We start from the raw sequence: 13,998 nt of genomic DNA, 5'->3' as shown, positions 1-13,998 counted from the left end.
TTATAAATTTTAAATGTAACTTTTATAATATTTAGTTATACATTATTTTCAATTGTAAATTTAAAATAAAAATATAATACAGTAGATGCCACTTACTGTGATCACTTTGGGACATGGCTCAATTGATAATAATAACTGAAGAAACAAGAATGCAGCTGCTTAGTGCTGTTTTATTGATGCAGAGTGGAATTATATACATAAAAAGGTGGAAGTTGACAAAAAAAAAAATTAAAATCGAGCAATATGAAATACTTTAATTTGACTGTCCACTGTTTCTTTGAGAAAGTCATCAATAAAAATGAAACTGTCATAATGTTTATGGAAATCAATACAAACCATTAAAAAACAAATAAAGAAAATATTAAAATAAAGAATTAGAAAACTGTTAGTGCTCTGATGTAAAACAGTCAAATTTGTTTGTTATTTGGTTTTTAGGAGCATTAGCAAATAAGGCCATATTGCTCCAGGGATATGCGGTGGTCATTCCCTGACCTTTCCACATCCTCCGTATTTGGTGGTCACGGCTCGAACTCTGGTCTAATCAAGAAGCGTGTGCTATGCACTACTGCTACTGCCCACCTGGCTACGGAGGAGCCCAAATTAGTAGGAGTACAGATGCAGCAACAGCTTTCATTTTTTTCTTCCTTGTATTCACATACATGAAAAATTCCTTGTCCCCATTCTTTGTTCTCTTAGCCAATGCTTTCTCGTACACAGCCTCCCTGACCTTATTCAGGTAGTATTACAGATCAACTTATACCTATTGTAGGCTTCAGTACTTTCAGTCGCTCTGTAACTGTTCAATGCTATCTTTTTCTGCTCTATTTGACCAGCCAACTACGCAGTCATCCATCTTGGCATCCTCCTGCAATATTTTTTTAAAGGTATGTATGCATTCATGGCTTCACTGATTTTTGCTTTAAAAGTATTCCATAATTTAAATGTGTTCAACATCCCTTGGCAATCCATCCAGTTCACAGATGCCATATAGCACCTTGAACTGTCAAAGTCCCCTCTTCTGAAGAAAAAACCTGTACCTTTAACTATTGCAACATCTTCCTTCATCTTCCAGCTGACAATTGCATAATCACTTCCTGACAATGGTTCCTGTATTTTAAGCTTGTGATGTCATCTGAATCATTAGCAATGATGAGGTCAAGAATATTCTCACCTCTAGTACTTTCTTTAACATGCTGGTACAAATAATAATCATCTAGTTTAAAAATTTTTTCCCCATCATGATCCCCCCCCACACTTTTACAATCAATCTGAGGCAGATTAAAGTCATCCATAATAAGACATTCACGCTTGTTTGCCTATTCCATCTGCATGTAAAGACTCTCATCATATTCTTCAGTCTTGCGGTGTGTAGATTACTCCTACTCTCATTGTTCCTTTGCTTCTTACTAACTCACTCCACACAGATTCTATACTGGCAGACATAATTTCAGACTCAGAAAAAGCTCTTTTCACACTCAGGCTGCTTTTGGTAAGAAGCATGACCCTTCCACCCCTTCTATCTCAGGCACATTATAGCCTTAGTTGCTAATGCACCAATAAAACCCAACAACCCCTTCTATCTTTCCTAAACCAGTAAATTGATATATTTATTTATTTGAGATGCAAATGTTACAACATATTCAAAATCACTAAGTTTATAGAATTTAAAACCATTAAAAAGTGAGACATAAATTGTCTGAGTTCGATAAGTGCTGAATATGTGTTAATGTGTTTTCTTTGAATTTGAGTGCCTTCAGTATGGCTCATATGGTTCTGATGACCTTTATGATTTAATTAATTGCAGTATAAATATGAGGTATTTATAATTAATTGCAGTATAAATATGAGGTATTTATCATATTTTTGCCTGTGGGTTATCAAGTGGTATTATCACTTTTTTTTGTATCTATATCTTTTTCCTTTGTGGCTTTAAGTGGAGTTGTTTTGTTTTATTCATTTCTAAATTATCACTTGAGATCTCATTGGTACGAGGGTGGTTCAATAAAGAAGAGGTGCTAGCCTGTTGATTCTTGGCACAGGTTTTAATCCTCTACATAGCCACCGTGCAGATTTACACATTTTTCCATGAATCTGTTACAGAAATGAGTGTCTTGTCGTCAGGAAAGTACATCCCCCAAAGAAATGATTTTTTGAAAACCACTCTCCCAATTTTCAATAAACTGCAAAAATACAGCAGTCTTGGTAAGATATTCATATAAATAATATGGTTATTAATTAGTAAGGCTAAACAAGAAGTCTAATGGTGCAAGGTTGGGTGAGTAGGCTGAATGGGGCAGTATTTCATATCCATAAGTGGCCGCTTGTGTTGTTGCAATTTCAGAAGTGTGAACTGGGGCATAGTCTTGAAGCATCCTCACACCTTTGGACAGCATTCCATGCCTACATGTTTTGATTTTCTCCTGTAATTTTGGGAGTAAGTTGGCATAATAGGCACCTGTAATTGTTCTACCTTTTGGCAGGTAATCAGTCATGATTACGCCTTTCTCATCCCAAAACACTGTCATCAAGACCTTTCCTGCTGACGCTTGGACCCTTGCTTTCTTGGGGGGGACCATGATGTCGCCATTCCATGGACTACTTTTTACTTTCAGGGTCGAAATAGTGTATCCAACTTTCATCCTGAGTGATTAGACAAGAGAAAAAGTCTTCCCCATTTTTTTGGCACAGGGCTAACAACTCGTGATTTCTGTTGTTGATCAGCATTCTAGTAACCAGTCAATAATCGGGGAATCCATCTTACGCTCAATTTCCGTAAATGGAGTTGGTCATGAAGGACTGTTTCAACAGAGCCCACACTAATCTTCACTTCCTAGGACAATTCACGCACAGATATCCGGCGATCTTCCATGATTAATGACTCCACTTTTCTGATTGTGCTGTCATCAATGGCTGAATGGGGACGAACTGGAATGGGTTCAGATTCTACCGATGTCCAACCACACCTAAACTGTCTATGCCAGTGCTTCACAATGCTATAGGATGGGGCTTCATCCTTATATACAGCAGTCATCTCCTTGTGGATTTCTTTAGAAGATTTCCCCTTCAAGAACAGATACCAGATTACAGCTCTAGCTTCAACTATGCTACTTCGTCACACGTTCAGCTCTGTAAGAGAAAAACAAATTTACACAGGGCTGAAATTTTACACCTTTAGTACAGAGATATGTATGATGCTACACACAAAGTATCATGACTCTGCGATATGTGGAAGTAGGTAAGGGCGATTATTGAACCACCCTTGTAATTTTGACAAATAATTTGATAAATCAGTAATATAGCCGTAAAACACGTAATTTTAAGACATGACATTGTATGACCTGTGTGGGCTTAGCACAGATGCACACAAACTAACCAACACTCCATCTTATGATTTAGCAGTCATTATTAATAAGAATTCAGTAGGCCTCCAACCTTTAAAATGTTTACGTGAAAGATATGCAAGATGAAAGTGCAGTTAACTTTTTTTTTTTTGTTATTGTGCTAGGTAGTGGTAATACCTAAAATTCTCTAAAAACAAATCCTTAGAATATTTGATTTGTGATATTTACTATTATTTTTTTCCATTCTCATCTGCTTAAATTTATAGGGAGAAGAACATTGGCTGTTATTACAAAACTTGACTTAATGGATGCTGGAACAGATGCTGTGGATGTACTCTGTGGTCGTATAATTCCTGTTAAATTGGGTATCATAGGAGTTGTTAACCGTTCCCAGCAAGATATAATTAATAAGAAGGTTATTGAGTTTCTCTCTCTTTTTTTTTTTTTTTTTAATTTTTATCGGAAGGGTTCGGCTTAATTTGTTTTATCTTAGATTTACTGAAAAAAATTCACAATAAGACAATATACACAAACAGGAATCCAAGAATTTAGAGGTGGAACAGTTTTAGAATAAGATCATACTAAAAAAATTCCTTAGTGATTAGGCTAATTATGATCTTAGTGATAAGATCATAATCACAAATATTTGATCATGAAACTAATAACTAAAGAGGTGGTTAATATAACATTGAGATACTGTAATTTACAGAGCCCAATAAAATATGATAATATAAGCATACTAAAGGTAAAAAATTATATTGAAAATTAAAATCTTAATTAATTTGAGCCTTTTGAAAACCACTCTCCCAATTTTCAATAAACTGCAAAAATACAGCAGTCTTGGTAAGATATTCATATAAATAATATGGGTATTAATTAGTAAGGCTAAACGATGCAAGAAATGGACCTTTTCTGCATCAGCCAAAATTAAATAAATAAATAATAATTAAGATGTATATTTCAAAATCTTCATTCCATTCCCATTCTCACAAGGTAATCATCCAGTTCTGCTTTAAACTTAGCCAGACTCACTGCCTCTACCATTTTGGGAAGTAACTTATTCTGCTGTTTGACAGCTCACTCTCCAAATACCACTTGCCAATTCTGAACTCTCTGGGTATAATCCTCTGCTTCCTATAATCAGTGTTCAAAACTTGCATAGTCATAATACTTCCTTAATAACTTTAACTTATTGTGGTACACAAATTCCCGACTCCTTTATATATACTGTATATCAAAAATGAAAGAGCAATAAAGACCAATATGTCCTATTATTATTAATCTTAAATTATAAGAGAAAACCTCATACCTTTATTGTAGGACTAATTCTCTCGACACTCAATCGTGTATAAATGTATTTTTATGTGAATTAGCGTACCATGTTAATTAAATCAATTTATGATTTTTAAAAAAGCTACGTATTAAAATCATCATGTATTCAATACTCATATCCAACCTAGTGCATTGAGAAGATTGTGGAAAGTCGACAGCCATCAACCCCCTAAACCAACCAATAACATATGCTAATATGAGAATTGAAATTGTCTTGATAATCTTGACACCACAAAATATACATCAATTTACAGATAATTTAAACTTTAAAATTGTCTAGAACTTTTTTTTTTTTTTTTTATGTGAACCCAAACACGAGAGGTATTAGAACCTATAGTACTTAGTACCGTGCTTGGGTTGGAGGTTGAGAAGATGAAAGAAGATATTTATTGACATTGGACTTGAACTTCTGTAGATTGTAATTTTCAGGAAATACATATGAAGGAAGGTTGTTCCAGAAAACGGCAGTTGAATGAATAAATGAAGAAGATGAAAAGTTGGTTCTGTGGGTTTGAAGTTGGACAGTAAATGGATGTTGGCTGGTGGTGGCACGTGTTTGGACTGTTTTGAAAGTTTTGAAACTTCAGAAAATCTGGTTACCACAAGATAACTATACATCAATTTACAAATAATTTAAACTTTAAAATTGTCTAAAACTTCCTTTAAGGGACTAACTTATTCGGATCATTTCTGTATTCACAAGAAGTCAAAAGCAGATTGCAAATGATGTCCCCCCCCTTGTTTTATACAAACTTTTTCATAACCTAGCACGAGATTATTTATCCTGACCAATGTATGAACTACTGTTTATACATGCATGTTAGAGTCCACGAATCCGAGATATTGTAAGGTCTGTGTACATTAATAGAGTCGGGATTTAATCTCATTTCCAATGTTTCTGCAATTAATAACTTAAAGTATTCCTGTTGAGTATTCATGACCTTCGACTCATCAAAAAGGAACACATGCCCATCGTTAATAGCTTGAAAAGCTAGTTCTGAGGCATCTGTCCTACCTGCCCTAACAGATACCGCATGCTGTTGTATCCTCGTTGAAAGTGGATTCTTAGTTGAGCCAATATAGGCTGAATTGCACCCGCCACAAGGAATATTGTAAACAATATTGTGTGCTTCCATGGTTGTAACGGTATAAACCCTTCTACGTTTTAGAACAACTTGTAGTTTACTCATTGGTTGTGGAACTATTTTAAATTGTGTTCTTGAAAATGTTAATGAATTGTCTGTACCAATGTTGTATATAGGCAACTTTAATAAAATATTTCTGATCTGATCTGTTATACCTGTCTCCATTTTATATTTTGCCTGTTGACTAATTTTCATGATGGTACTCAATGTGTACCCCCTATTTAAAAATCTTTTTGTAAGTTCCATAAGTTCATCTAACAGGCATTCCTGAGGATGCGGAAAGGTCAGGGAATTACCACCGCATATCCCGGAGCAATATGGCCTTAGTTGCTAATGCTCCTAAAAACCAAATAACAGCAAACAACAACAGCATTCCTGAGTAGAACTGTATCTATATGCATTGTAAAATTGGTTAAAAATAATGCTCTGTTTATATTTAAAGGGATGGTAGCTGGAACAGTGTAGAAATTTTCTGGTATTCGTTGGTTTTCTATAAATTTTAAATTGTATATTCTTGTTAGAGCAAAATTTAGAAAATTTATACCTTTTTTTTGTGGGATTTCCTTAAATTAACTTTAAAAAAGGAAATCCCGCAGAAAAAAGCTATAAATTTTCTAAATTTCACTCTAACCAGGGTTAACGAGAATATACAATTTAAAATTTGTAGAAAACCAACAAATACTGCAAAATTTCTACACTGCAAGCGTGTGCTACGCACTGCTGCAGGAGCAGCAGTGCGTAGCACATGCTTCTTGATTAGACCGGGGTTTGAGCCCATGACCACCAAATACAGAGGATGCAGAAAGGGCAGGGAATGACCACTGCATATCCCTGGAGCAATATGACCTTAGTTGCTAATGCTCCTAAAAATCAAACAACAACAACAAACTTAGATTTTAATGTGTTTTTTAACTAACAGCATAACTCCTCCTCCTCCTCCCTTCCTATCCTTTCTGTACACGTTGTATTCCCCAAACTCCAATTCTGAACTGCTTATGTCTGTATGACACCACGTCTCTGATATCCCAACGATATCTGTCTTTGATGTCTTGACTAGCACTTCAAGCTCATCGAATTTATTAACTATGTTCCTAGCATTGGTGTACATGCATCTGTTTCTACTCTTAGTTACCCTAACACAGCCCATGTATTTACTTGTTCCACTATGACTCCCAGCAGTCCCAGAAATCTACATTGCCTTGCTTTCTAGGCTGCTGCTCAAACTTTGCGTTTGCGGTAGCTGCAAAACTTGTCCAACACATGCATTTGATACCCTAACCGATTTATCATAAATTTATTATGATTAATTGTATCATTATTAGCATTAGCATTAGCATTAGTAGAGGCATTTGATGCAAGAAAGCAAGCTTATGCAGCATCAGCCAAAAAAAAAAAAAAAAAAAAAGTAACATAAATAAATAAAAATAACCACTTCCACTTCACCCCTCTGTTCGTTCGAAATACCTGTCCAGCTGAGCCTTAAACTTATTTAGGCTATCAACTTCCACGACAAGGGATGGAAGTCTGTTCCACCCACCAACCACCCGCTGGCTAAAGGCAAATTTCCGCACATCTATCCTACATCTGTCTTTCCTCAATTTGAATTTATGCCCTCTCAGGTGATTTTTCTGAGCTAGAGGAAGAATCCCATCAGCATTGAGCATGCTCAAACCATTCAAGGCTTTGTACACCTCTATCAGATCACCCCGCTGGTGCCTAGTTTCCAGACACTGTAATTTGCAAAACTTAAGCCTTTCTTCGTAAGAGAACCCCTTTGTCCCATTCACCAATCTAGTTGCCCTTCTCTGTACTCGTTCCAGCAGCTCTACATCCTTCCTGAAATGAGGCCTCCAGGCCTGTATACAGTACTCTAGGTGTGGCCTGACCATTGCCTTATACAAGGGAATAATCACCTCCTTATCCCTGCTAGAAAAATTCCTATATATCATTGACAATACACCATGAGCTACTCTTGCAGCTCGTCTGCACTGCTCAGAGAACTTCATATCTGCCTGCACCACCACCCCCAGGTCCCTTTCATTCTCTACCACTGTCAGTGTAGTACCACAGAGTTGATACGTTGCTCTGGGGTTGCTGTTTCCCATATGTAGTACTTTACATAAATAATACGTAATAAATTACTCAATCTACCACAGTGTAGTGTCTATCAATTCATTAACATAATAAGATTTCTTTACTTATGTGAACACTAGACGGAAAGGGATGAATATGATTGGCTTGTTAGATACAAATGGTATAAAAGTTGATGATCCTGCTCTGGTCACTGACAAACTGAATTGATATTTTCCATCTATGTTCCTACACAAGGAATTTTTTTTTAGAGATGGCGCATACCATAAGTACAGGTAACCTCATATAACACGGTAGTTAGGTTCTTATAAAATCTTGTGTAGTGTGAAACCCTGTCGTTTAGGACTAAGAACCAGTACAAAGGGTACTAGGAAAGTTTTGCAATACAGCTTTGTTTATTTAATTTTTTCAAAGTAATTTCCTCTACATTCAATACACCTCTCCATCCTCCTAAACCAATCTTGAAACCAGTTCTGCCAAATTTCACTAGGGAGTAAAGCACATTCGTTGTCCCAAGCCCGTAGAAGGTCCTCATCACTGGAAAACCGCCTCCCTTTTAGCTTCATTTTCACATGCGGGAACAGTGCAAAGTCGCAGGGAGCAAGGTCTGGACTGTAGGGAGGGTGCTCGAGAAGTTTCAGTCCTGTCGTGGTCAAATATTCGGTGCAGGCTTTGGCACGGTGAGCTGGAGCATTATCGTGATGGAGGTAACAGGTGTCCATTCTTGACTTTGGCCGCATGTTCTTCATAGATCCAATGACTTTAGGCAGGCATTGTTCAGTATACCACTTAGCTGTGACTGTCTTCTGCGTGTCCAAAACGACACGTTCCACAATTCCACTTGATTTGAAAAATACAGCTATCATTTTCTTCTTTACAGATCGGGATTTTCTGACAATTACGGGTGTGTCGTCATCATCAAAGACCCAAACTTTGTTTTGAGCCTTGGTCGGCAGATCGTAATAGTACAGCCAAGTCTCGTCACCTGTCACGATGTTGTTCACATACCGAGATTGTCCCTTATCAAACTTTTTTAACATCTCCCGGCACCAAGTCACACGTCGTGTCATCTGCTCTTCAGTTAGTTGATGCGGCACCCAGAGAGAACAAAGTTTCTTCACGTGCAAATGATCTTGCAGAATCGAACGAATTGCTGGTGCATTTAGGCCCAAAGTATCCTCTATCTGTTGGTAGGTCACTCGCCTGTTTTCGTCAAGCATTTTCCTCACAGCAGTAACGTTTTCCTCCGTAACTGACGTTCGTGGCCTTCCCGGCCTTTCAGAATCCTCCAGAGTGAAATTTCCCCTTTGGAATTCTCTATACCACCTGAATATCGTTGTACGATGTGGACAATCATCATCTAGTGCAAGAGTCATTTCTTCTAAGCACTGGTCTATGGTTAAACCACGCACGAAATTATACTGCAAAACTGTCCTTATCTCATTTCGTGACCACGATGCCATCGCAAGCACTTTACACTCTCACTACTAATGAATAACTGAGCCCATCGACTTGGCGCGGCGGCTACTATGCACGTATGAACATGTCTCAACATGCAGCAACAAGCAGCTTCCTGTGATTCATTGTTGCGTCATATTGCAAAACTTTCCTAGTACCCTTTGTACAAAAAGGGGGGGGGTTATGTTCCAAAAGCTAACAAAAATATACCATTTTTTTTATAACAAGTGGAAACTTAATTTTTATTAAAAATAGTAATAACTAAACATAGAAAGAAGTACAGAGAAGGGCACCAAGATTGGTGAGGGGAACAATTGGGTGCTCTTATGAAGAAATGCTCAAGTTCTGCAAATTTCTGTGCCTGGAGATTAGGCACCTGTGAGGTGATCTGATTAAGGTGTATAAGGCCTTGAATGGGTTGAGCAAGCTTAGTGCTGAATTCCCTCTTGCTGAGATTAAGAACCTGAGGGGCATAGATTCAAATTGAGGAAAGACAGTTGTAGAATAGATGTGCGGAAATTTGTCTTTAGCCAGCAGATAATTGATTGGTGGAACAGACTTCCATCTTTTGTTGTGGAAGTTGATAGCTGAAATAAATTTAAGGCTGAGCTGGACAGGCATTTGGAACAAATGGAGGGGTATGCTGCATATACTGGGTGGTTATAAAATAAGTTTCCCTATTCAGGAGATCCTAGTGCCAAAACGGTTAGAGATAGCAATGTGAAAATCAGTAGGTGTCATTTAGGGTATGGGGAAGCGATTTATGGAAGAAAAAAAAATTAGTTCGAATTTCCGTGACCAGGGGAGAAATTGGCATTGTAAACATGAGATGGTATATTTAACTTAGGATTCGATTTTAATATCAGAACTTAGAAATCTACAGATATTGTTCTATGTGCTTTCCTTCACTTGAGGTGACATTCTGAAAACGGAGGACTGCATGCAACACAGTTTCACGTAGCATCTCATTGGGGATGTTGACTACAAGCTATTTAATGCTTGTTTTCAAATCGACAACAGTCTGTATGCCACCATGGTAAACTCTGTCTTTTAGGTATTCCTATAGCTAGAAATCACAGGGATTGAGATCTGGTGATCGGGCTGCCCAAAACTGCGGAAAGTCTCTAGAAATGATTTCTGAATTTTGAACGGAGCAGTTCTTCACTTGTCGACCAACGTGTGGAGGGGCACCATCTTGCATGAACACTATGGTCTCCAAGCATTGCCTTTCTTGCAGAGCAGGAATAATGTGATCTCTTAGAAGAGTGAAGTACCTTGCACTAGTTACCGTACACCTTACGGGGCTATGAGGTGTAGACTCTTCAAAGAAAAATGGTCTGATTATAAACTCTGCTGTGAATCCACACTATACTGTAATGTATGGACTTTGTAGTGGTCTTTCATGCACAGCAGATGGACGAGAAGTTCCCCATATTCAGTAGTTTTGTGCATTTACAGTCCCATGAAGAGTGAAATGTGCCTCATCAGACCACAAGATCATTCTAGCCCATGTATTGTCAAGTTCCATACGAGCCAGAAATTGTAGAGCAAAGTCTATTCATTGTTGCTGACCACAAGACTTTAGTTCTTGCACTACATGAATCTTGTTGGGAAACAGTATAAAATTATTCGAAGCACTTTACATACAGTAGACCAAGGAAGGTTCAAGCCTCTTGACACATCTCTGGCACTACTGACTAGTATTGTTTCGCATTCCGACCTGGAGGCCATTGCAACTGCCACTTCATCCACTACATATGTTCCAATACGTGGTTGTCCCCTGCCTGGAATTATACTTAACTCCGTGGTCGCTTCAAATTTCTTTATTAGTTTTTGAAGCCCCACTGATGTCAAAGGTCCTTTACGCAAACCTTTAAGGTTCCGATATTCACGTAGTGCTGCATTAGCATTACTGTTATTCTGGTAGAACAGTTTTACTAAAAGAGCACGTTCCTTTTTTGTAAGAGCCATAATGGTTATTGACGGCGGCCTTTCATGCCTTTATATAACAGGATGTCATTTGTGTAAGCAGCATGTCTTGAAATAAATGACAACTTTTACATATGTGAAGTGCCGTTTTTCCCTTGGTGGCGGAAATTTGAGCTAAAATTTTTCCTTCTACAAATCGCTTCCCCAACCCTAAATGACATACCCACCGATTTTCACAGCGCTAGCTGTAACCGTTTTGATGCTAGGATCTCCTGAATAGGGAAACTTATTTTATAACCACCTGGTATGTCAGTAACATATGTTCATTTAATTTCCTTCCTCTTCATCGCTGCTTAACACAATCAAACAAGAATGTTTTCTCTGTTTCAGAATATATTCACTTTCTGAACATCATCTGAGCAGCATCTAGATTTCATGTATCCTCTGCTTTCTTTAAAAAATGGATAATCTGTGTTTGTTTGCTTTTGCTTGATAGACCTTTGTAAATTCATGGTATGGAGCTGAGCATGTTTGAAGCTTCCTTTTGAAGTTTTTGCTCCTTTCAGTCAAAGGATCTGCATTTAAAAAATAAGATTCTAGTTTCTCAGTTAAGTTTTTGCCTTCTGGCATGCTTTTTAGTGTAAAATTTGGAATTTCAGAATTTTCATCTATCATCCTCTGAATTTATTTGGTTTATCTCCGATGCTATTTCCACTAGATCCGCTTCACCAGCCTTTTTTTCTAACAGTAATTCTTGAACATCTTCAGTAGTCATATCATCAAAAGCATTCCCTCCTACCAACTTGGCAAGTTCTACTATTGCATTGATTCCGTTTTCTGCTCGTTCGACCATATTTCCTGAATGATCTGACTCTGGCCATACATTTTTCCAACAATCATATAATCTTGACAGTTTTACTTCTTTGAACGATAAAGCTATGATTCCAATACAGTCCACAACTGAAAAATGTTTCCATGCTTCCATCACTTCAATAGATTTGGAATCAGTTTTTTCCAAAATTCGTTGTAAAGATTTTCTGATGTAATGAATTTTAAAAGTAGATATAATGCCTTGATCTAATGGTTGAATTAAAGAAGTAGTATTAGGTGGTAGGAGCATTACTTCAATGTTTGGATGACTTAAATCTTTTGGATGGTCTGGTGTTTTTCCAATAGTAATAAAACTTTGAAATCTAGATTTTTCTCCCTTTAAATAATTTTCCACAGCTTGCACAAAACAATTTAGAAACCATTCTTTAAATAAGTCGGCAGTTACCCATCCTTTTTTATTTGCTTTCCAATATATTGGTAACACGTTATTTATATTTTTCATTGTGAGGATTAGAGGATCTATAATCTAGCATAGGTTATCATATAATCTCCTGATGCATTATTGCACTTAGATGACATTACCCGATCTTTGAAGCCTTAAAACCTAGCACAGTTTTCTCTTTTTTTTAAATAATCGTTCTGTTGGGCATTTTTTCAGCCAAAGACCTGCCTCATCGGCATTGAAAAATTGATTTGTATCTGTGCTCTTCAATAATTTTTTGAAATTCCTCTGTATACTTCTTGGCAGCTTCTTTATCAGCCGATGCACTTTCCCCTTGAATTCTTATGTTATAGTGGCTTTTGTTTAATTACATAGCCGTCTAATGGGATCCATTTTTACTGCTATCGTCAATCCAAATACCGCGTGCTTTTCCATTTTCTCAAATATGACAGCTCGTGGACAAGCTGTCATATTTGCGGAAATTAAAGATCCTACAACAGCAGTTCTAATTTTCTGTTCGTTTTTCTTTATGGTCCAGATTGTTGCTTCATTTAAATTTAAGCATTTTGCAACATATGATACCTTTTCCCCTTTTTTAAGACTATCCAAAATTTGTATCTTTGATTCTAGAAAAATGAAGTTTCTTTTGAGCAGTGCTTTTTTACTTTCCTTAGGCATAATTTATGGCCAGAATTAAATTCACAATAAAGAAATTATTCCAATACAGTTCTTAAGAACAAAGTTAAGTAATACATACCGGAAAAATTTATAAACGATCAAATAAAAAACAAAATAATCTTACAAAAACATTAAAAGTCACGAACTGTGCACTTTGAAGTCAATTTTTATGACCTCAAACAAGCATAAGTTCAATAGCACAGAACCTAACATGGGGATTTCCCAATAATTTTTTTTTTCATAGCAACTAGTGAGTCAACAGTGGGGATTTACAAAAAAGAATGGAATTGTTGAAAAATTACATCCAACATAATAGGGTTTCTCCAACACAAAAGCTCAAAAATACCATGTTATGCGAGGTTTGCTGCAATTCTCTAACTGTGTTAGAGCAAAACCATGTTGTATAAGTACTGTGCGAGGATTGCCACAATTTATCAATTGTGTAAGAGTGAAACCATGTTATACAGGGGGCTGCCTGTATGTCAAATGACAGGGAGCTAAATGATTTTATGATAATTGAAAATGGAAGAGAAATTGTTGAAGCTGAGTATAAATAAGGAACCTGGGGAGAATGAGATCTATCCAATTATATTGAGAGAGGCAGTAAATAGGTCAGCAAACCTTTAGCTATAATTATGAGAGCATCCTTAGATTCAAGGAAAGTCCCTATGGACTGAAGATATGTGAATTTATCCCCAGTTCACAAAGGGAGAAGTGAGTAATTACAGACCTGTTAGTTTGAGGCGCCTCC

General features: G+C 36.9%; 1 protein-coding gene across 1 annotated transcript in view; it reads left to right on the top strand.

The window, feature by feature from the left end:
* Window positions 1–13,998, top strand: part of Drp1 (dynamin related protein 1) — a 217,632-nt gene that overhangs the window by 93,327 nt on the left and 110,307 nt on the right. The window contains exon 6 of the mRNA XM_090368989.1: window positions 3,608–3,756. Within this exon, the coding sequence (XP_090225115.1) occupies window positions 3,608–3,756 (149 nt within the window). The remainder of the gene's footprint in view (window positions 1–3,607; window positions 3,757–13,998) is intronic.

The sequence above is a fragment of the Mastigoproctus giganteus genome, chromosome 2 (genome assembly GCF_048544385.1).
Source record: "Mastigoproctus giganteus isolate SK-2022 chromosome 2, ASM4854438v1, whole genome shotgun sequence".
Taxonomy (NCBI): Eukaryota; Metazoa; Arthropoda; class Arachnida; order Uropygi; family Thelyphonidae; genus Mastigoproctus; species Mastigoproctus giganteus.
This window is presented reverse-complemented; position numbering and strand designations above follow the sequence as displayed.